General features: G+C 46.1%; 4 protein-coding genes across 4 annotated transcripts; all 4 read left to right on the forward strand.

Moving 5' to 3' along the window:
- Positions 1–5,162: 5,162 nt before the first annotated feature.
- On the forward strand, positions 5,163–11,597 carry nad7 (NADH dehydrogenase subunit 7). The gene is made up of 5 exons: positions 5,163–5,305; positions 6,203–6,271; positions 7,605–8,071; positions 9,100–9,343; positions 11,336–11,597. The coding sequence occupies exons 1-5, from the start codon at positions 5,163–5,165 to the stop codon at positions 11,595–11,597; spliced, it is 1,185 nt and encodes a 394-aa protein (YP_009237626.1).
- Positions 11,598–12,245: 648 nt separating this feature from the next.
- nad4L (NADH dehydrogenase subunit 4L) lies at positions 12,246–12,548 on the forward strand. Its single transcript is given in 1 exon segment — positions 12,246–12,548. A coding segment is annotated over 1 exon segment (303 nt).
- Positions 12,549–12,739: 191 nt separating this feature from the next.
- Positions 12,740–13,327, forward strand: atp4 (ATPase subunit 4). Its single transcript has one exon. The coding sequence runs from the start codon at positions 12,740–12,742 to the stop codon at positions 13,325–13,327; it is 588 nt and encodes a 195-aa protein (YP_009237628.1).
- Positions 13,328–16,300: 2,973 nt separating this feature from the next.
- On the forward strand, positions 16,301–16,918 carry nad6 (NADH dehydrogenase subunit 6). Its single transcript has one exon. The coding sequence runs from the start codon at positions 16,301–16,303 to the stop codon at positions 16,916–16,918; it is 618 nt and encodes a 205-aa protein (YP_009237629.1).
- The last annotated feature ends 5,214 nt before the right edge of the window (positions 16,919–22,132 follow it).

A 22,132-nucleotide genomic window follows, 5' to 3' on the forward strand; every position in this document is an offset into this window, starting at 1 on the left:
CTCTGGCTTATATCTTACTTGACGGATTCAATTTCGGCTAGTGGGATTTAATTTAAGTGACGATAATCAGGGAAAAGGGTTTATTGGCTCTGATCGATACCATCTAAAAGTGCTTGCTTCATCCATTCGTTACTGGTTATTCTTACGCCTCTAGTGACTCTTGGAATCATGCGCATGGCTCCATGTCGGCCTGAATTTTGCGTCGGTGTAACGACCGGTGCAAGTAACAAATACTACCTACGAGTCTCATTCTCTCGCATTCGTCCTTACCTGTGTTCTATTCTATTGATCCAGTTTAGGCAGCTTTCAGTCTCTATAAACTTGATGGAATATTTCTTACACAAGATACGAAGTCATCAATCAATGGCATGAAGGAGTTCAATCAGGAACAGAAAGACTTTATTTAGGGTCAGATCAAAATGGGTAAGCAAGCAAGCCTTGCAGTGTGACCGCAACTTGCTAGCCGACACCGGCTACCGCAAAGAGTTCAGTGTAAAAAAAAGCTAAAGAAAAGACCCTTCCATTATTATACTGAATATTACCTTTCAACCCCTTACGCAATGAAGCAAAGTTCTGAACTTTAGTCAGGGTCAACTCAAGATAACTCTTTCATCCGTCGAAGCAGAGACAGGAATTGCTACTTGAACTAGAAAGCATACAACTTATATAATAGTAATTCATGTACACATCCCGTAGGCAAGGAAAGAGATTATTAGAAAGCCAGTGCAGAGAGAGAAAGTATAGTTACATAAACAAGAGGAACCTGTTGCCAGAGGAGGCTATGAAATAGTTGCCAGTGATTGCTTTGGCAAGCTAACTGAAGGATCGAGGATAAAACCTATTGTCAATACAGACAATTTTAATAGAAAAGTCAGCGAGTGGAATAAATGGAACGAGTATAAGGGCTAGTTAGTAGGTGAGTTTTCTAAGTGTGAAAATTGTAGTAAGCAGTAGTTAAGCTCTCAAGCGAGTCAGTCGTTAGTTTAGTTGATAATCCTGTCCAGTAAGGGAAGTAAGTAGAGTCAATAGAGTTGAGTAAGTCCTTGTTTCTTTCCCTTTTACGTTGAGGGAGCTAGTAATGTAAGTGCTCGTCATGAAGATAGTATAGGAGAATATGGCCCGCACGAGCTGGGAAGCCCATTAAGTTGGTTTCAAGCCCTTTTAACGGCCGTTTGATGGCTGTTTAAGGTAGGTCTCAGGAGTTAAGTTTAAGGAAGATAAGATGTGCCAGTTATAATTACCAGGATCTGCCAGCGGTATTTGATTGAAAGAGTGCGGTACCGGTACGAAAGGGAGCTAGCTAAGGCAGCAAGCCAAGAAAGGCAGCATAGTAGGCCTTTTTTTTAGAAAGGAAGCCAACTCTTGTTCGACGTAGGGTAGAGTAACTTATTTCATTCCCTGGGCTTTCCATCCGGGCTTTAATGCGGCTAGAGACGGAGACTTTCCCTGTGAAAGCGCTGGCGTTCAGTTTGGTTGCGTGCTTTCCGATCTCTTTCCCTTCCTTTCTGTGGTAGCATGTTTGCTAGTCTTGTCGGACTAGGAGCTCTACTAGGCTTGACCGTGGGAAATTGACTTATTCTTGCTCAAGTCAAGTGGAATCAGTTTCATTTGGCTCTAGACTACGATTCAATAGAGAACGATTTGGCACATCTTCGATTTCCTGGTATGAAAGCTTGGTTTTCTTTGAGTTCAAGATATTCGGGCTTTGGACAAATAAGGAAGATGCACAGAAGGAGCAGCTCTACTTATGAACGTTCTTCCCCGCGTGGGAACTGAACCCACTGCCCTTGTTGCTTCAAGCTCACTTGAGCAGTTTCCTTCCTCTAGCCTCCTTGCCAGGCCGGTGGAAGCCAAAGAAAGATAATGGAGAGATGGCCTTTTCCGCCTCCCTCAATGGACTGACCTAGTAGCCCTTCGGAGTATCCCGGATCGGCACTAAATCTCATACCCAATGAAAACCTTCTATTACTACTCCTTTCTAGAGAGATAGGCAATAAAGAGAAATCGTTTGCCCGACATCGGCTATTGGAGTGACGCCGAGGCAGAGGGAAAATGGATCTGTGCCTGAGTCAACTCATCCGGATTCTGAGCGGACCATAGAAAAAACTTAACTCTATTATCGCGGAGCTTTAGTTTAGAGTTTAGCACCGCGGGCGGCTTCCAATCGCTCTCTGTCTATTCCCGTGACAGTGAGACGCACTTGTTTTTGTATGGATCTTACTAGCGAAAAGGTACTTTTAGTGTCTTCTTTCCTCTTATATTTGGGGAGGGAATTGAAAACATCTTTAACTTGAAAGCGATCGATCTCGATTGAGTTGACAAGTCATCGCCAGCTTTTAGTATTTCTAAAAAATGCAATTATCTATTCCACCAGCCAAGCATAGATAAAAGATATACGCGCTTCTCCTTCATAAAAGAGCTAAAAGGCCATTTCTAATTCTGCTTAAGCGGATTAAGAAGGAAATTCTACCAAGGGCTGAAGGGGTACTGGTAGTACGCGTACTTGGTGGCAGAAGACAGATGAAAAGGAAGGGCCTGATCGCCCTGGACAAACCTGTTAGGAAATCCCCCAACCCCTGATGAAAGAGCTTTTCCTAGCGGCAGACAGGAGGGGGTTAACCCCAAAGCATTCTCCAAAACCAAGACCGCCGGAAAGGGGAGACAGACAAACTCTATTCGGAAAGTCTTCCCGGAGAAAGGGAAGAACCTTGTATGTATACTACGATATACGTGCATACTCCAATGCAGCCTTCCAGGCCCGCGAGAATAAGTGATCGGACTAGTATAAGGTTGTTAGGCTGAGGTCAAGTAATTCCTGCTACTTAGTCGGCTGTTTGACCAACTGCCTAAAGGTCGAAATAAATCAATGCAATTGGCCCGCTTAACACTTAGCTATCGTACAATGCATACTCTCTATCCCGGAAGGATAAGTCGGTAATCGATAACCCCCTTAATGTACTACTAATCGCTCACTCGCTGACCCGCACGCTTGCTTCCAGTCGTATGTAGCAGGTTAAGGGTGCCCTAACAAAGACTATTAAACTATGGCTACACAGCACAAGTACTCAATCATTGAACTAGGCCATAGGGATTCATTCAATGCTTAAAGTGAGAGCTAAGGGTTGAGTTCAACTAGTTAGTATTGGGGCTTGGATCTTTTTTTATCCTGTTAGGAGAGGGTGAATGCACATAGATAGGATGCACGCTCAGAGTGTACTGCCGTCCGAGGAAAAGATGCGATACAAAAGAGAATTCAAGGTGTACTGGAAGCGGCGAAGCAGTCGAATGTTGCACAGCAGTAGCCGAAAGCATCACTAGCTTATGCTCTGACCCGGGGGCACGTGGAATCCCGTGTGAATCAGCAAGGACCACCTTGCAAGGCTAAATACTCCTGGGTGACCGATAGTGAAGTAGTACCGTGAGGGAAGGGTGAAAAGAACCCCCCATCGGGGAGTGAAATAGAACATGAAACCGTAAGCTCCCGGAGAGCTCTGACCGCGTGCCTGTTGAAGAATGAGCCGGCGAGCAGTGGTTTTCGGGTAGTACGGTGGGTAAGCTGGAGGGTGGGTAGAGTAACTAACTTTCCGAGAAGGTTAGCGGCTATGGTGAAGTGAAAGATCTTTCACTATTGTGGGGAGAAGACAGGTGGGAGCAAGCGGAGCGAGAGCAAAGCAAGCCCTAGCGGTGGGCTGTCTTCCTGGTCCCAACATTTAATTATCTTTTTTAATCAAACAAAATAGGAACCAAAGGTAGGTCTCTTACTTAGTGCTTGCGCTAAGGAAGGAAGTGATCCTTCAAGAATTCCAGTCTAGGAGCCTCAATTGATCCATATCACAAATTATCCCCGGTTCTATCCCTATCACGATGAAGAATGTCTTCCAACTAGGAAGATCGGGATTTTTAAGAGACCATCAATGCGCTGCAACTATGTATGACTAAACAGAAGGGTACTCGAAGCAAAACCAATAAAATCCAATTGTTTAGCTACTTTCCTCATAGAACGAGAAGAGTTGGCGAGACAAAAGCCCCTCTCTGATAGAGCCGAGAGAGGCCGCACTATCAGGATAAGCTAGAAAGAGAAACCAGACCAGACACTTTTCTCTCTCACAGTAGGGATGCTCTAAGGTTCGAATTACTATCTCTGCTGGTGATCATCTTCTTTGTCCCGGTATAGAACTTCTCATCGAGTGCTTTCTTTCTCCATTGAAGTTCACCCTCATCTTCCTTTTCCTTCCCCACCCGGGTTCGAGAGCGGTCCGACAAGTTGAGACGAAAGATGTGAAACTTCATTCAGTGAGATTGGGTTAGTGCTTGTAGAATTGGAGAGCAAGATGGGCTTTGTGCCCTAGGAGATCTTATCTTAGATGGATATGGTATATAATGATACAATAATTTACGGCCGTATGTACAGAATAATATAAAGCTAATAGTGCTCAGTCTACGAGAGGATTGCCCGTCTTGTTGGTTTGAGTTTGAACCGAGCGTGGAAAGAATTGAATTGTGCATGAATTGCTTATCATTGAAAAGAAATGGATCAAGAAATAGCGTATTTTAGAATAAAAGAAATCGGAAAGGCTGAAAAGAGCCTTCTTGCTTGCTTGTCTAGCTCTGCAGCTCGTAAAGGGCTAGATCCATAACACTCACACCTGGCTACTCGCTCTGTTGCGGATTTAGCTTAGCTTAAGTGTCCGTTTCGACTGATTCTTTAGTTGAAGCTACTGATGCCCTATACTGACCAGCTCCTTTCCTTCTCTAACGTTTGACGTTTGATAAGCATTGCTTTGCTTCTTTCTTTGCTATGAGAGTGAAAGCTGCTCTGAAAGGTCTTGCTTTTCCTATTACCGAATCGACTGCTAACAGCCGGCCTTACCTTAAGCGCGTTACAAACTATTGTTCTTGACAGGTTCACCCCTACACTGGGGAGCAAACTGCCTATCTGGGAGGCTTTCTCAGATCATATGGGGGAATAAGACTCAACAACCGGTCGTTCAAGTTCAAGAAGCAAACCTAGGAAAAGGGAAAAGTAAAAGACTTGGAGAAAGAAAGAAACTTGGAATTTTGGCATATAAGTCTCTCGCACGCAAGGAGATGCATTTCTGGTACAGGTAGTACTGGACAAGCTCTTAGGGAATAATATCTTTCTTATTTCTTCCTTTTTTCCCATGACGACTAGGAACGGGCAAATCAAAAATTTCACTTCGAATTTCGGACCTCAACATCCTGCTGCTCATGGTGTTTCACGATCAGTATTGGAAATGAACGGAGAAGTGGTGGAACGTGCGGAACCACATATTGGATCACTCCAGTGCGGCACGAAGCCGCTGACGCCGAGTCGGCTCCTATGCCGCTAGCTATGCCCTGCTTGGTCCCCCGGCACGGTGGAGGTCCCGTAGCGCGTCACGAGCACCGGGCTAAGGGGCGGTTGAGCAACTCAAGCGAACCGCCCTACCTTACTACAACATAAGGACAGAAGGGAGAAGGTTGTGAAGGTGGCCTCGTTATCCACACCTCCGGTCAGATGAATGGAGGACCGACCGACCCGGGTTTTCATGAGCGTTGGCGGGTCCTGGAGTGCCTGTCAAGGGCGCTAGCGCATACCCCGGGGTGATCATCACCACCTGCACCTCATATCTCGGCACAGCGGAACGTGTAACCCGCCTGCTGTCTCATTCAACTACATTTGTTCCTGTAATCCATAGCCTAACAGAACGCAGCAGCGAGGGACAACCCGCCCATACAGCCAGCGGGGAGGATGGCACTACTGGCAAAGACCGTCCGGCGAAAACGCCGCAGGCGCGAAGCGTGGTAGGCCTGTGCCGGGGGAGCATAGCATAGGTAGGAAAGGGAGCCAGGACGGTGGAAGAGCCAGGGGGGCCGGGTCATTTGACGGAAATGGAAGGCTTTTCCCCTATTAGAGAAGGCCCTCTGAAGTCAAGGGGAAGTGCATTAATTCTTGGAAAAAGAGGGAACAAAAAAAAATAATGAAAGTAAATTCAATGAATAGATAGAGTCAACGGTACGACAGACAGCGCAGCCTACACGCGAATTAGCTTCCGAGGTCGAGCAGTCTCAATTTCACTACAGGATTTGCGAATGAATGCTGGGCTGGGCCACCTCGAATGGCGTGAGCCGCATGCGGGGAGACCCGCACGTACGGTTTTTAGGGGGATCTGGTCGAAAGACCGGCCGGCGCCCACCCGACTAGAGGGACTGAGAAATTAATAGAGTACAAAACTTATCTTCAAGCTTTACCTTATTCTGATCGTTTAGAGGGCGATCGCGGAGTCACTGAATGGAGTCCTCCGTTTCTTTCGGAGGTGCTGACCCGCAGCGAGGCAGAGATGACTAAGTTACATATTGAATATGGCGACGACAACAGCATGTCGTAGAAGGAGATAACAGGTGGAGCCAACGATCCGCTAAGACTAACGTATCTACAACTCCATCCCCGAGCGGCAGTCAAACGGAGGCGTGAATGCAAGATGCCAGCGGAATGATCGGCCGGACAGAGGCTAGGGCTGCTTCCTTCCCACCGCGTCCTTCCTTGTGTGTCGGAGATATAAAGCGAGTGCACCGGAAAAGAACAGGAACTGGGTCGATCTATTCTATGGCGAAGCATCCGAAGCATAACTGCACACTCACACGATCTTTGCCGATAGATAGGAGCATTCGGTGGAACCGGTGAACTACACTTGCTTCTGGATAGATGTGTGGGACAGAGGGCTCGTGGTACCTGCTGCCCACCTTTCCTCCTCTGCTTTGATAACCGTGTGAACAGAGAGTGGGCAGAAGGGAAGGAGGTCCTCATACGGAGTCGCACACTTACTTGAGCAGTGCGGAAGACTGGGGAATGGGTTGAGTAAACTCCCCTGGGGCCGGGAAAATAACAGACGAAGCTTTACTTAGATAGGGCTGGCTTTGATTGGTTTTTTTTCTTAGTGATTGGAAAGGAGGGCGCCTGGGTATGTTACAAAAAGGGAAGGCAGAGGTAGTACTTCGAATGGCGAAACGAAGGGCTAAATAGCGCCAGTGATTCTCTGAGCCGGTCTGGATTTTCAACGCCTCGGGAAACTGGTCGAGATAGATGACAGCACCCTGGCACCTCTCTTCCTTACCGGGAGGGCAATCTTCTCTTATGGCCTTCACCTCCCGCCCGGCCCGGAAATAGAACCCAGCCCCCCCTTCAGATCCATTCATTTCTGTAAGCAGGGGGGATCCTGAGCTAAGCCTCCCGTCTATTGCATAACCTAAAAAAGCTATAAGCAAAGTACCAAAGGTGCGCTCCGCCCGGTGACTCAGAAAGAAATGGGTTTGCGCTTTGAAGTGATGAGGTCGCAAAGAGGGAAGTAGGGCTCCTATTGAAAGTGAAAAGCTTTCCCTCCCTCAAAAGGCGACCAGCTTTCAATACTGTTACGTTACGCTGCCATTTTTCCAATATCATTGAATAGCATGGCCTGCCTGGGGCTAAGGTCACTCAAGTGGGAGAGCCGTGTTATGGGTGACCTTATTGCACGGTTCAGAGAGCACTTGTGTATGTGATGCAAGTGAACGTGTACGAAAAAGCTGTATATAGGGTGAGTTCTTCGTTCCGTCGTCGACCCTATCTATGTTTCTACGATGGCCCAAGAACACGCTCATTCTTCAGCCGTAGAGAGACTTTTGAATTGCGAGGTACCATTACGAGCTCAATATATACGAGTGTTATTCCGTGAAATAACTCGAATTTCAAATCATTCACTTGCTTTAACTACTCATGCTATGGATGTGGGAGCATCAACTCCGTCCCTGTGGGCTTTTGAGGAGCGGGAGAAATTGTTGGAATTCTATGAAAGAGTCTCGGGAGCCAGGATGCATGCCAGTTTCATACGACCAGGTGGAGTGGCACAAGATCTGCCTCTTGGCTTATGTCGAGATATTGATTCCTTCACACAACAATTTGCTTCTCGTATCGACGAATTAGAAGAGATGTCAACCGGCAACCGTATCTGGAAACAACGATTAGTGGATATCGGTACTGTCACTGCACAGCAAGCAAAGGATTGGGGATTCAGTGGTGTAATGTTAAGAGGTCGTGCGACATGAAGACATTGATAGCAATATGGGGGGAGTTCCCATCAGGCAACAACGGTTCTGCCTGACCCTACTTAAGCATGCATATTCTGTCAGTGAAGACTTGGTGTGAAGCCTTGGAGCTTACGTTAGAAGAGCAAAAGGCCCGGGGCTAGGGTGAGCTGAGGGGGGACAGCGTAAGTGAGCGAATGTGTGTAAGCCCAGTCAAACATGACTGTTCTAGGGGCCACCCACCTTCGAATGGTGTTGGTCCTACGGACCGTGAATGGATTCGCCTCTGGCCTCGGGGCACGTCGGAACCGCATGAGTTCACCGGGGTGGAGCACAGTCCGCCAAAATCGGCATAGGTTAGGTGCTATTGATGGAACATGGTAAGCCTATCTTTCTCCATATGGAAGTGCTGCGGGCACATAGAGATGTGGGTAGAGGAAGTCTCAAAAGGCGAAGGCCGAGCTGTAGGTCACGTGACCTGCACCGAGTTGGTGGCTGACTGGGCTTTTTCCTTGATCAAAGCAGATCAGCTCGCCGCCTTCTTGTTATCAAAAAGTAGGTCGAATCGGGCGGGCGGAACGTCGAATGAAATAGGTAGCCGGGTTCTCTTTTTACAACCCTTTTGATATTGATATGATAGGCCCCCCCCTATCCCTTATGTTTAGGAGCGGGATCCGCCCAAGAACGACCAGTCCTGTGGTGGTACGGAAGGCACGGACTCCGCGAACGTCCCGCGCCCCCAAGACTAATAAAGGAAAGAAAGCCTCAACCAGAACCACATTCCTTTTGCGTGCGGATTTAGCTAAGTGTCTGACTCTATTGGTCATAGTTCCCTGCTGTTGCGGCCGGTGCTCGTTTGCGCGCAACCCAACAAAAAAGGAAAGGATGCCTGGCATCTGAGAATGATTCGAGCCGTATGAAGGGAAACTATCACGTACAGTTTGTCTTTTTTTGGGGGGGGAGGAGCCCGACAGGGTCCCCCCACTGACTTGGCCCAGGCCTAAGTGAAAGTGAAGTGGTGGGCCTACCCATCCCAACCAGGGGTATGCTGGGATTCGCGAAGAGCAGCACCTTACGATGTTCATGACCAATCGGATCCTGACGTACCAGTAGGTACCAGAGGAGATCGCTATGATCGTTACTGTATCCGTATTGAAGAGATGCGACAAAGTCTGCGGATAATTTTGCAATGTCCTAATAAAATGCCTAGTGGCATGATCAAAGCCGATGATCGTAAGTTATGTCCTCCATCACGATGTCGAATGAAACTATCCATGGAATCGTGCGCCGTGTGAAACGTAGATCATCGCCGTTCTTAACCGAGACTCAGGTTAAGCTCCGTCTCGGAACCTAGTGGGGTTAGGAGTAAAGCATCCCGAGGTTGGCGCATCTCGTTGGGCGTGGAGAAGCATTGGGAATCTCCATTTCTTTCTTCGGAGCCGTTTCTTTTCCCGTCCCCCCGCCCCGGCATAGCGCTTCGCTTCCGGTTCTTCGGAAGAATCAACTGACTTCTCCCTTCTTCATTGATCTGGGGGAAAAGGAACCGTCTACCAGTTGGCAAGCTAGACATCAAGTAAGTGGCTTGATGAGGATAACTAAGCTGACACGCCGGAGTTGGCTGCTGGCACAACAGGGTGGTGCCTTACCGCACCGCAGGCGAACGCGCGGTAGCGTTCGTGGTGGTGCTTCAGGATTCCAATGTACTGCGTCCAAGATCAGAACGAGCTTGCCGGCGGACCACTGCCGTCCCATTCTTGAGTGAGCTGGAGCGCAGCCATCTTATCCACTGAACTAGCTAGAAGCTATCGCTTCGGGTCGAAGCACTAAAAGAAAAGGACCGGGAAACGCGGCGGCATAGGAACCACGGGACCCCCTACTAGTAAAGGGAAAACGGAAGTGCGCTAACGCGCACCAGCTGAAAAAGCCCATTCCCCTGACTCTAACTTCACCCCTCTCCAACCAGTCGAGTGGCATTAGCCCCTCTCCGGATGCGCGAACCTCCAAGGCTTTCTCTGATAGGGGGTTGCGGGTCGAGCGTCAACCTTAGCGCATCCGTTTTCTTGCTCCTTAGCACAAGCACTAAGTAAGCCCGTGAAGGAAAGGCCTTTTCATACATAATAATAAGGTAAGCTTCATAGCTCCAACCTAGACAAGGCCTTTTTTTTACCTTTTTTTAGATTGGGTTGCTGGATACGGGATCCTCGTAGTAGGCTGGACCAACATCCAGCCGAGAGAGGGCAGCCTTTAGATTTAGAAGCAACAAGTTGGGAAACCAATAGAACGCTTCGCGTTTTCTTATCTTCTTCCCGCCCTAGGAGTAGCACAAAAAGAGGGATTAGCATTATTGACCCAATGATAAACCACTAACACCCTCCTCGTTGGGGCTCCGCGCACTGGGAAAAGGCTCTAGCGATGGGAAAGCGGCCACTACTAACAAAGCTCCAATAAGGTATCGAGAGGGCTATCACAGTCAGGTGCGAAGCAATTACCCCCTTTTTGTAAAGTACCCCGATTCCTCTTTAGTTTAGGGGGTTGAGGCGAGAAATGGCTTGATGAACCGTTCCGTTCGCCACGCACCGGCCCCATTCACTTGCTTATCGTAGAGGCTGTAAGTACACTGTGCCCCACAACAATTCAAAGTATAGTGATAGTGGGGTTGAAACACAAGAGTGCTCGCCCTTTCTTTCATTTCAAGTAGGCCACTTTTTCCGGAACGCAGTCCGGGATAACCGTGACCGTATAATAATATATAAATCTTCGATGCTGTCATTTCGAAATGTCCGCTTCAACCGCAGTTTAACCTCCCAAAAAGCAAAGTTGGCTTGACGAGCGCAGATGCGAGGAAGCGGGAGCAATTAAACAAAAAATATCTTTCTTGTCCTTCTACTTAAGGGGCAAAGAGAAGCGCTTTTGCTACTGAGAAAGCGAACGCGCGAAGGTTCAAGACTTAGCCGAGCGTTAGCGAAGCTAGATTCTCATAGCGAGGCGCTTCGAGTTAGCGAAGCGCTGTAGTAGCGCCGAAGCCCTATGTGCTATAATGCTGAGCCAAGGACGCTCCGCCTTATCTATATAAGCTAAGCAGTCAACTGAGTTCTGAACGAATTAGCTCCTTGGTAATGGCTCAATCTATAGATAGAAAGCCCTATGATGGGAAACTATCACGTTAGGTTTGGAGAGAGATCGGACCTATTAGATTAACGAATAGGGAGAGCAGATGCAAGCTTTTTCTTTCAATAGCCGGCCAAATGACTACAGGATCATCGGTCTACTCTACCTCAATTCACCATTTCGAACTTTATACAGAAGGTTTTTCCGTACCAGCTCCTTCTACCTATACCTCAGTTGAAGCACCTAAAGGAGAATTTGGTGTCTTTCTGGTCAGTAATGGAAGCAATCGTCCCTACCGTCGTAAAATAAGAGCACCTGGCTCTGCCCATTCACAAGGACTCGATTCTATGTCCAAACATCACATGCCAGCAGATGTGGTCACCATCATAGGTACTCAAGATATTGTGTCTGGAGAGGTGGATAGATAGGACTGCTAGTTGCTCGATCAGGACCCTAGCTTTATTGCGAGCCAAAAACCTATTCCTGCGGCATTACCCCTAAATTAGGATATATATAGATTATGGATAAGAAAAAGGGGGATGACCTCTTACGTGAGGCAATGCTAGAAGCGGAAAAAGAAAGAGCAGTTCGATATCTGCATGAGGTGTTTTGGGATGTTTATATGGAATAAGGAGATTTTTTCGAAATAAATGATTTGATTTGCTCCCTGAAGAAGATAAAAAGGATGATTCGGATGAGAAGGATAAAGGTAATGGTAGTGGTGGGGGGGGTCGTCTTGCGCGTCAGTGTAGAAGTTCGGGTAGGTGGGCCGCGGTCAGATAGCCGCGACCTACCGATCAGGCCTTCTTCCTGGCGTAAGGCAACCTCCAGCCTTGCCCAACTCATTATCATTTGCAGTTTAGCTCACCTTCTTCTTCCGATTGATCTTCTTCAATTCCCCTGCGCTCTTTCTGATGCAGCGGACCCATTGCAATTAGGATTTCAAGACGCAGCAACACCTATGATGCAAGGAATAATAGACTTACATCACAATATCTTTATCTCGCACTGAAGTCCCGATGGCAAACTATATTCTATATAACATTTGAATTTCTCTTACATTCCACGTTTCCGAAACGGATCCTATCAAATATTTTACATTTTCTATGATCATCTCTATTTTAGGTATTCGGGGAATCCTCCTTAATAGACGAAATATTCCTATTATGTCAATGCCAATTGAATCAATGTTATTAGCTGTGAATTCGAACTTTTTGGTATTTTCCGTTTCTTCGGATGATATGATGGGTCAATCATTTGCTTCATTGGTTTCAACGGTGGCAGCTGCAGAATCAGCTATTGGGTTAGCCATTTTCGTTATAACTTTCCGAGTCCGAGGGACTATTGCTGTAGAATTTATTAATAGCATTCAAGGTTAAACATGACTCCTAGAGAATTACCAAAATACGAAGTTATCTTTTCTCCTTTCGTTCTCTTCTTTTGTTTTTATTTTTACTTGGTTGGCAGGGTCGGGGCCTTTCTCGCTGGGCGAGCGCATCCGATTGATTCTAAAGTCCTTTCCTAAACCACTTCCCGTTTAGTTGCTGAAAGATAGATAGAACCTTTCTAAATGAGATTGAGTTCCACGAATATGCAAGCTAGAAAGATGCTATTTGCTGCTATTCCATCTATTTGTGCATTAAGTTCGAATAAGATATCAATCTATAATGAAGAAATGATAGTAGCTCGTTGTTTTATAGGCTTCATCATATTCAGTCGGAAGAGTTTAGGTAATACTTTCAAAGTCACTCTCGACGGGAGAATCCAGGCTATTCAGGAAGAATCGCAGCAATTCCCCAATCCTAACGAAGTAGTTCCTCCGGAATCTAATGAACAACAACGATTACTTAGGATCAGTTTGCGAATTTGTGGCACCGTAGTAGAATCATTACCAATGGCACGCTGTGCGCCTAAGTGCGAAAAGACAGTGCAAGCTTTGTTATGCCGAAACCTAAATGTTAAGTCAGCAACACTTCCAAATGCCACTTCTTCCCGTCGCATCCGTCTTCAGGACGATCTAGGCACAAAGTTTCACTTATTAGTTAGGAGGAGATTTATCCCCCAGTGTATCTCGAAAGCAGAAAAAATAGAACTCATTCGAGAGAGCTTGGTGGTCTTAAGAATGGTTCGGGTGGGGGGTTCTCTTAAGAATAAATAAGACGAATAGAATCTAATTCATGTTTATGCTAACAGAAGAGCGGATCCAATACAAAGACAACTTTTTTCTCATGAAGCAGCTTTGCAAGAAAGGAGTTAGTTCCCTCCGGGGGTTCTGATAGCCAATGCTTCCTACGCTCCAGCCCTTAGCCCTGAACTCCTTAGCACAAGCACTAAGTAAGCCCGTGAAGGCCTTCAATATCGCACCTACTAGGACTGAAATTGAGTTTTCGAATAGGACTACTTCTTTCTTTTCTGTATGCTAGGGCCGCCCGCACGCTTTAAGGGTTGTTGAACGTATTGCACTAAGAAAGACTCCTGCCGTTGCGGTCAGATTTTCTTTGAAAGCCGCTCAAGCAATTTATTTAAAGAAGAGCAAGACAAGATAAGGCTCGAAAGCAGCGAAGAAAGTCGAGCTGCTCTAATCGAGCTGTGAAATCGGTGTGGTGAGGTATTGGAAGTGTTCAGCGAATATAGATAAAGAAACTAAAAAAGAGCACCGTGCTATACTGGCAGAGCTTCAGCAAAACTAGGTAGGTAGCTTTCGCTAATGAGAGATGGATTGGGGTCTTTCACCCTAAGGCATAAGACTTTAAGTAAGCCTTTCATTCAGATCCTAATCCTTGTATTGATAAACTCCCTCCCGAAGCAAGGGCTGAAGATCGAGTTTATGTGCTTGCAGGTCTTGTTTCACCATTGATTGGTCTATCGGCAAAGGTTGAATTTCCTTTGGCTTGAGGTGGAAAAATCTCTTAGCCCGTAGATCCCGTACGCTTTCCATTAGCTGTTCAGTACTACATCCATATTCCGTAAAGTACCTATTCTGTGCTAGCTTTCTAGTCTTCGATTCCGGTTAAGCAGCGGGGGTTGACCATTTGGGTATCGTTTAGCCGGCTAAGTTGCCTGCCCTCCTTTCTTTGTCTATTGGAGTAAGCGCAGGAAAAGCTGTCGATGCATTCCAACTCTCATTTTATCTTTCTTAACTAGCCTTTTTATTTAATAAGAGAGGTACCTTGAAAAAGTGAATTGGAATCCTTTGGCTAAGTCCCCTAGTTGGCCCTCATTTGATCTTGGTGGAATAGCTCCTATCCTAGAAACCAACCCATTTGATAATAAACCCTATCGAGTGTACGCTTTCGGTTAAGTGAAGGGATAGACCGTCACTAACGAAATTTCAGATCAGGGAATGTTACCCGAAGCATATCTCGTTGGATGGATGTCGTTGCCGCGAAGTGAGCTTTTATGGGACTTTCACAAAGCGGACTACTATCAGTAGTATATGCCTTCCCTGGGAAAAGCGGTATAACATCCTGATCTCAAAGGAGAGCCTTGCTTTTTCTGTGCTGAGTCTATAAGCAAAGAGGGGGTGCCCAGTACACTTGAGATGCGTCCCAAGGTCGCCAATGACCAGTACTGCAACTGAAAGCCAGGGTATCTTACCCTAAAAGGCAGAGTTGGAATACTTCACTTTATTGGTTCAAATCCAATAGTAGCTAGAACCAGTGAAAGGGTAGTTCACCAGACCCGCTCACGATAATGCGAATGAAACGGCAGATAAGCCTATTACTGGTTACGGCGAGAAGATCCTAACAAACGGCCGGTTTACATTTACAACATAAAAAGATAAGATAAGGCAATTAAGGGATGAAAGATAGCGGCAGACTAAGGAGTAAAGACTGACTCTTTCTCTTCTATTCTATGGAACACATTTAAAGACTGACTGACCTACTAGAGGGAATAATTACTCCTATTGACCGAAGGCTAAAGGACTCCTATTCTTTTTTCACAATCGCCGATCAGATGTTAGGAATCGATTGCAGCGAGAAGCCTCTCTTGGCCAAGAAGCAAGAGTTCCGGTGCGGGAGTAAGATTCTTATCCAATCTGTCTATTAGTGGAATCCCCAAAAAGAAATATGAATCTCGTGTAAATGAAGGGAAATTTGATGGCTTAAAGGAGCTTTTAAGCCACTCTTCTAATTCCTCTTGGTCCGATCGGGTCTTGCCAGGGGTTGGTGCATTGATGCCGAGAATACGCTGTTTGAAAGGTAACTTGATCTAGATGCGGAGTCTAGTTTGCACTTTATGGTACAACTTTTTATCCTTTAAATAAGAGGAGGTGGTCAAGACCTTAGGCAGCTCGACGCATCTAGTTTCGGTCTTGCTAACGGGCGAAAAAAGGATGTTGGCCTTCCCATTTGAAGCGGAGAAGGGGACCCCACAGAGATCTACCTGGCCTCGCCAGCCAGTCTACTGATTGTCCATATTTTGTATTCTGCAAGCTTCTGGGGCAGGTCGCCTCTTATTTCATCGTATATATAATGGAATATATAGTATAGTTGGGGGTTGATCGCTAGTCTTTTAATCCACAAAAACCTCCTAAATACCTACCCTACCTTGGCATCTTTCATTGAAAAATGCGTATGGTAAGTAAGAATAAGAATGAACGGAAGGATGAGTCGATTAGATTAAGAGGAAGGAGGAGTAGGCATCGACCTAGTTAGTCGTTCTGAGTGAAGCTGAGGAGGTTCTTGGACTAGTTTCTCATGTATAAATAAATAAAATAATAAGGCTCCTTCTTTCTAGAAAGGGTAGTTTTTCCTGCCTATCTGTTCCTATGTGTGAAAACGAGTATGTGAACAGAACATATTTCAAACATCGAGATTGGGTTGGTGTTAAGTATACTTAATACAAGATCGAAAAGAATGCATTGGAAGGTAAACTCGACCTACTTTGGTCAGTGCAATAGGATAGGAAGGAACTTTCTACGGTCAATGCGAATAGAAGTTGACTGTAGTCAGTGCACAGTGTCAGATTTTATATTCCGTAAGTGTCAGTAACTTAGTGCATGTAAGGCTTAGAAGAAGAAAATGAAATATGAACAACCGCGCTGGTCGTAATAGATCGACTTTCATGCTAGTTCTTGCTCCAGCATGAAAGTTCCATTTCAGGGAAGGCTTTTTGGACTAAGGGTACCATGATACTTTCTGTTTTGTCGAGCCCTGCTTTGGTCTCTGGTTTGATGGTTGCACGTGCTAAAAATCCGGTACATTCCGTTTTGTTTCCCATCCCAGTCTTTCGCGACACTTCAGGTTTACTTATTTTGTTAGGTCTCGACTTCTCCGCTATGATCTTCCCAGTAGTTCATATAGGAGCTATAGCCGTTTCATTCCTATTCGTTGTTATGATGTTCCATATTCAAATAGCGGAGATTCACGAAGAAGTATTGCGCTATTTACCAGTGAGTGGTATTATTGGACTGATCCTTTGGTGGGAAATGTTCTTCATTTTAGATAATGAAACCATTCCATTACTACCAACCCAAAGAAATACGACCTCTCTGAGATATACGGTTTATGCCGGAAAGGTACGAAGTTGGACTAATTTGGAAACATTGGGCAATTTACTTTATACCTACTATTTCGTCTGGTTTTTGGTTTCTAGTCTCATTTTATTAGTTGCCATGATTGGGGCTATAGTACTGACTATGCATAGGACTACTCAGGTAAAAAGACAGGATGTTTTCCGACGAAATGCTATTGATTTTAGGAGGACTATAATGAGGAGGACGACAGACCCACTCACGATCGACTAAAAGGAAAGTCGCCCGGAGATATTGGTTCAAATCCAATTCGTGAGATGGCAGTGATCTATAATAGGAAGAATTCTTCTGCAGCTGATCCAGCGGTAAAAGATTTTATTTCAACCGAGGGGCATTAGTCAATCAATGAAAAGGAAGAAGTTGTTTAGTTCAAGAAGTAGTTTGGCTTCCCTTCCCGAATGTTGGTTTGGAGTTGACCCAGTAGCAGGAGTTGAACACAGCGGATATTGATCCGCTGCTACATCCGCTGAAAGATCTGTTGCCAGTTCTGATCGATGGGGATAGGCATGAAGGCCAATCATTCCGGTTATCTGAGTTTCCCTCGACAATGCCGGAGATGTTCTCAGATGCTCTTAGATCGGGGGTTGAGGTGGCATATCATAAGGAGTAGCCAGTTTCGATAAAACCGAAGCTAAGGAGAAAGATAACTACTCGACTAAGAAGTCAGTGTTGGAGGGGGACTAATACCTCTCTTCTAGCCAATACCAGGGAAAGACTTTCTAACCAATTCAATTAATAAGCTAAAGAGAAGTTACAGAAGTACGGAAGTGACAGAGAAGTCAACCTTCTTTGCCAAGGGACTAAACTATCTGCTCTATCTGATACTGAACTAGATGCCGCAAAAGCCCCAACTCTGGCTCAAGAAAAGAAGGGGTACCCATGAGATGAGTGCCCGTAAGTCGTAACGTTGAGTTACGGATGTGCTCCCATCTCTTTCTTTAGGGTCGGTGGAAGCTCGACTAGGAAGGTTTGGAGGTAAAGAGAAATTAATTGTCTGGGCAAAGAAAGCAAGCTGGGAAGTCATAGAGTTGCCCCCAAGATGAAAGGGGATTGGTGGCATCGGTGCCCTTCATTCATTGGATATAACCCTCGAGCTCTAACCCAAAGTTCTGCCCTCGACCTTTAACGACGGGACAACAAACAAAGGACATTTAACCGAAGAGCTCTAGACCAATAGACCCAAGCAGAGCTGGCTAAATACAGATCGGTACAAGTCCTACAAGTAGCCCTTTCTAGCTCCAATGCGGATAACGAAAAGAGAACAAGGACTAATAGACCAGTAGACCAATAGAATAGGCCGAGTTACACGGCTAAAAGGAAAGCGCTCGGCTCGCTCCAAGCATTCCGCTCTATAGTTATCTTGAATACTTCCACCTATCAGCCTGTGACCCTCCTCTCGTATTAAGAATAAGAAGTAGAGCTCAATCCCATCTTCTAAGTCGAGTGACTCCGCCCCGTTCCAGTGATGTTTAGCCGCTATAGATATGTAGCTCGGGGCCTTCTTGCAGGTCTTATCGTACCACTTGCTCTCAATCCCGTAATGCCCTTGTTATAGAAGCCTTTTAATTTCAAGTGCGGGCTAGCCTATTCCCATTGGCTTTCAAGCGTTTTATTTTAGTACCCTAACGATAAGCTAGGACCAAACTAAACTGACCCACGCACGCCCCTGAGTCTTAGGCCCTTTCATTAGAAAGAAAGCCTGGAAAGTCCCAGCCCACAAAAGCTCAGTTTCAATTGAGTCTAAGTGAATACACTACGCCATATAGTTCGGGATAAGAAAGCGTCTTACCAGCGTTAGGAGGAAAGAGTTTTGAAAGAAGAAAGCTGTACATGAAGGTACGGTATCCGCAGTTGGTGTTATAGAAGTGGCGGTCTTGAATAAGCAAGCGGTGCCAGTCTTTTCTGTTACAGTAAGAGCTTTTGAGTAAATAGAAGCTCTGGTCCTATCCTGTTGATGACGAATAAGAGTTTTTGCTATAGCCTTCATGTGCTGATACCAACTAGTATCATATAGTTGAGTGAAAGCTAGATATGCCTTGCATTCCGGAAGTTCTCGCTTACCGAGCCACGCGAAGAGTACCAGACCGGTGCTTGTACGTCTGCCCATTCCAGGGTCGATAGAGTCTACGGACGGAGTGAACCAAGTCAAATTAATTGAATTGTTTTTCGAGACCAAGAGTGAGTCGTAGATAGAAAGACCTCTCCTATCCGCAGCTCATGGACGGGACTCTGGGAAAATAAAAGGGTTCTTAGATACCTTCTTAAAGTTCAGTAGATAAATTCACTCCTTCTTTACTTGAGCACTGGTTAGACCGCTTGCAGGCTTTCTTATGGAACTAAAGCATAATATGACTTGCTTAATTTATTTCTCAATCTTTCTCTGATTCTAGCCGTGTAGTGGATCCGGCTTTAGTCGGCTAAAAAGAGGTGTGTGTGGCCGGGCTTCTTTCTTTATAGTGCTGCCCGCCCCCTTCTTCATTCATCCATTTAGGCCCGACTAGGAACACGTGGATCCAGGGAACCTGGCTCGGGAACAGCTTCTTACTAGTGGGGGCTAATCACAGTAAGAGAGTCCAATCTCTGAAATAGAGCTTAGTCTCTCCATAGTAGTAACATATTAATTGAAACTAATGCGACGGTTGTCAAAGACCGGATCTTTGCACTTCGCGACCCTATCCGAGTATGGACTTAGTGCAACGCCTTATAGAACAATGAAGTAATGTATCCATACGAGCTCCGGCCCTCAGCAGCTCGAATACAAAATAAACTTGTTCATTTATGTTACCTGTTGTGGACCTTCAACGTTTCACCTTTCATAGATCTGGGAAAGGCGGTTTAGGTTTGGGAAGTGACGTCGAGACTGGGCACGTGCGATAAGTAATAAAGAAAGCAAAGGGAAATCAGAGGAGTTAGAGCAGGGAACTATGGGCGTCCCTGCCTGGAAAACAAAGAGTAGAATTACGCGAAGGACCTCTAGCAACTCTACTACCGCCTTTCCTACCAAAAAGCGAACCCAACCGAAGGAAATAATCTAAGGTCTGGAAAGGGCTGTAAAGAATCAAATTCCTTCCCCCCTTTCTTCCCCTGTTCCGGAGATCGATAGAGCCCTCTCGAAACCTAGCTGTGTGAGTTTGGGGGCAAGCAACTTCATCCCCGAATGGTTTTTCCTTTCAACCTCGGCTTTATTTTGTTATTTCTGTGGCCGATCACTCTTCTCCTTGGGTTTGGTTAACGCTGGGCACTCATAGGGCTTCCCTTGCACAAGTTCAGCCACACACACCTCTTCGTCTTCAGATTCAGGGGTCGAATCATACTCGACCACAGCTATTTCTAGACTTGGATCCTTGTAGTAAGTGCCCTTGGATGAAGTCCTTCTCTCTTTCTTTTCCTCCCGCAACCGCTCATAACTAGCGGCTCTAGTGACCAGGTTAAACAGATCGGTGAATTCTTTCCCTTCAAACTTCTCTCCCATATTTAAGTTCAGACCTCTCAGAGCCAAACTAACACACTCCTTTTCGGTCAAGGAGGTCTGACATCTAGTCCTCAGCTTCCTAAACCTCGCGATGTACTTTTTGACCGACTCGCCTTGGAGCTGACTAAGTCTTGCCAAATCGGCCACTGTAATGTCAGGTTCTGTCTTATAGAATTGCTCATGGATGGAACTTGCTTTCCAGATCGGTTAATAGAGTGTGGAGGGATGTTCATATACCAGGGGAAGGCCGATTTAGTAAGAGAGTTGGCAAAGAGCCTCAACTTGAGGTAGTCCTTGGACCTAGCTTCCCCACACTGGACCGAGAACCGAGCTATATGCTCAATAGTCGACTTCTTCTCCTAGAATAGAACAAACTCAGGCACCTTATACCCCCTTGGAAACTGATGAACTCGGTCGATCCAATCAGGGTATGGTTTCCTAGACGTCGGCCTCATTAAGGGCCTGACGTCAATTCCAAGCTGCTGTAGCGCCTCGACCATGTAATTTCTTTCCAGATCCGATGGTGCCTGTGGAACTGTTGTGGCGGGGAATGTCTCTAGTTGTGATGCTTGCAGCTCTGGTTCCCTTTCGCCCGTCGACCGTCATACACGTGATTGAGACTCCGCACCTTGCTCGCTTCCTTGTTGGCCGACAGGCATTCCTCCTACTTGACTCGGGAGCAAGTGCGTGTAAACATGCCCCCAGCCTGGGCATTTTCTATACTGGTAGCAGGATCGGCCACCCCGGCCCCAGCATTGCTCTAATTTGAGCTCTGAGCTGGAGCAGTCTGCTCCCCTGACCGACCTCAGGCCTCCTGATCAAGTGCACATTCCCATACTGTAGGATGGGCCTTTAGTTAGTTTAGTGTTGACTCGACAATTGGCTTAAGACCCGTGACCGTCTCGTACATTGGGCTGAGAACAGTAGCCGCCTGTTGTATCATCCTCAGCATCATATCGTGATTATCTTTTCCCACTTGTTGCCTAATCATAGCCACCTCTTGGTTGGTTATTCTTGCAGGTGCCACAGCAGGAAGGGGGTTGGCTGGCGGAGCCACGACAGCGAGATTGGCCTCCGCGGCTATATGCGAAGATCCTTCAGCAGGAGGGTGTCTGGTCCCTTCCGCCGTAGTCTCGTGTTTGCCATGAAGAGTACCATCAAAATTTACCTACGGATGAGATATCAAACCGCTCTTCCAGGACTAACTGCCAGAAAACTACCTGAGAATGAACCTGGGTACTCACTTTAGAGTAGATTCCTTCCGACTCGGGATACTACCCATTCACTCACTGTGCCATTTCGGCACACCCTTGCGGCTGGTTAACGTAGTAATGTCCTTCCCTGCATTAGTTTAGAGCCTAAGAAGGTCTCCCCTAGGGCCGCTCTACTCCCTGTGTTCTTTCAACTGGTTAAACTGCCTTTCAGAACAGAAGCTGAAGCCTCTTTTATTATCTTTTAGGTACGGGAATTCTCTATCATAAATTGGGAACGAATAGGAACCCGCCCTTGGCGTAGAGTAACCCGTCCTCTAGCCAGTACCTCTGTAGAATTAGTTCTTTCACTTGGTGAACCAACATGTGAGTGAGTATCTTTGCTTGCTCATTTCTCCCGCCCTTCGATTGGAGCGCTATTCGACCCGTTATCATTTCCTGATTAGACGACTTCTCTTCTGATAATTTTAGTTATTCGCTGCTTCCTTACTCCTATTTCGGAAATATATAGAAAAAGGTGGGAATAATATATAACAAATGGGTAAGACAACCAAGGGCAATTCAACGGCTTTATGAGATAATCGGTATACTTTCTGCGTAGGCAGGCCCAGCAGTATCCAATCAATGTAGTTGGCGGAACAAAGGAAAAAGGAATGAGATAAGTATTAGAGGAAGATCTAAGTACCGAGAGGGAAATGGAGCTCGAATCTGTAGTAAGCAGTACCCTTCGCAACGGCTCCAAGA

Source organism: Medicago truncatula, mitochondrion (assembly GCF_003473485.1).
Source record: "Medicago truncatula mitochondrion, complete genome".
In the NCBI taxonomy this organism is placed as follows: domain Eukaryota; kingdom Viridiplantae; phylum Streptophyta; class Magnoliopsida; order Fabales; family Fabaceae; genus Medicago; species Medicago truncatula.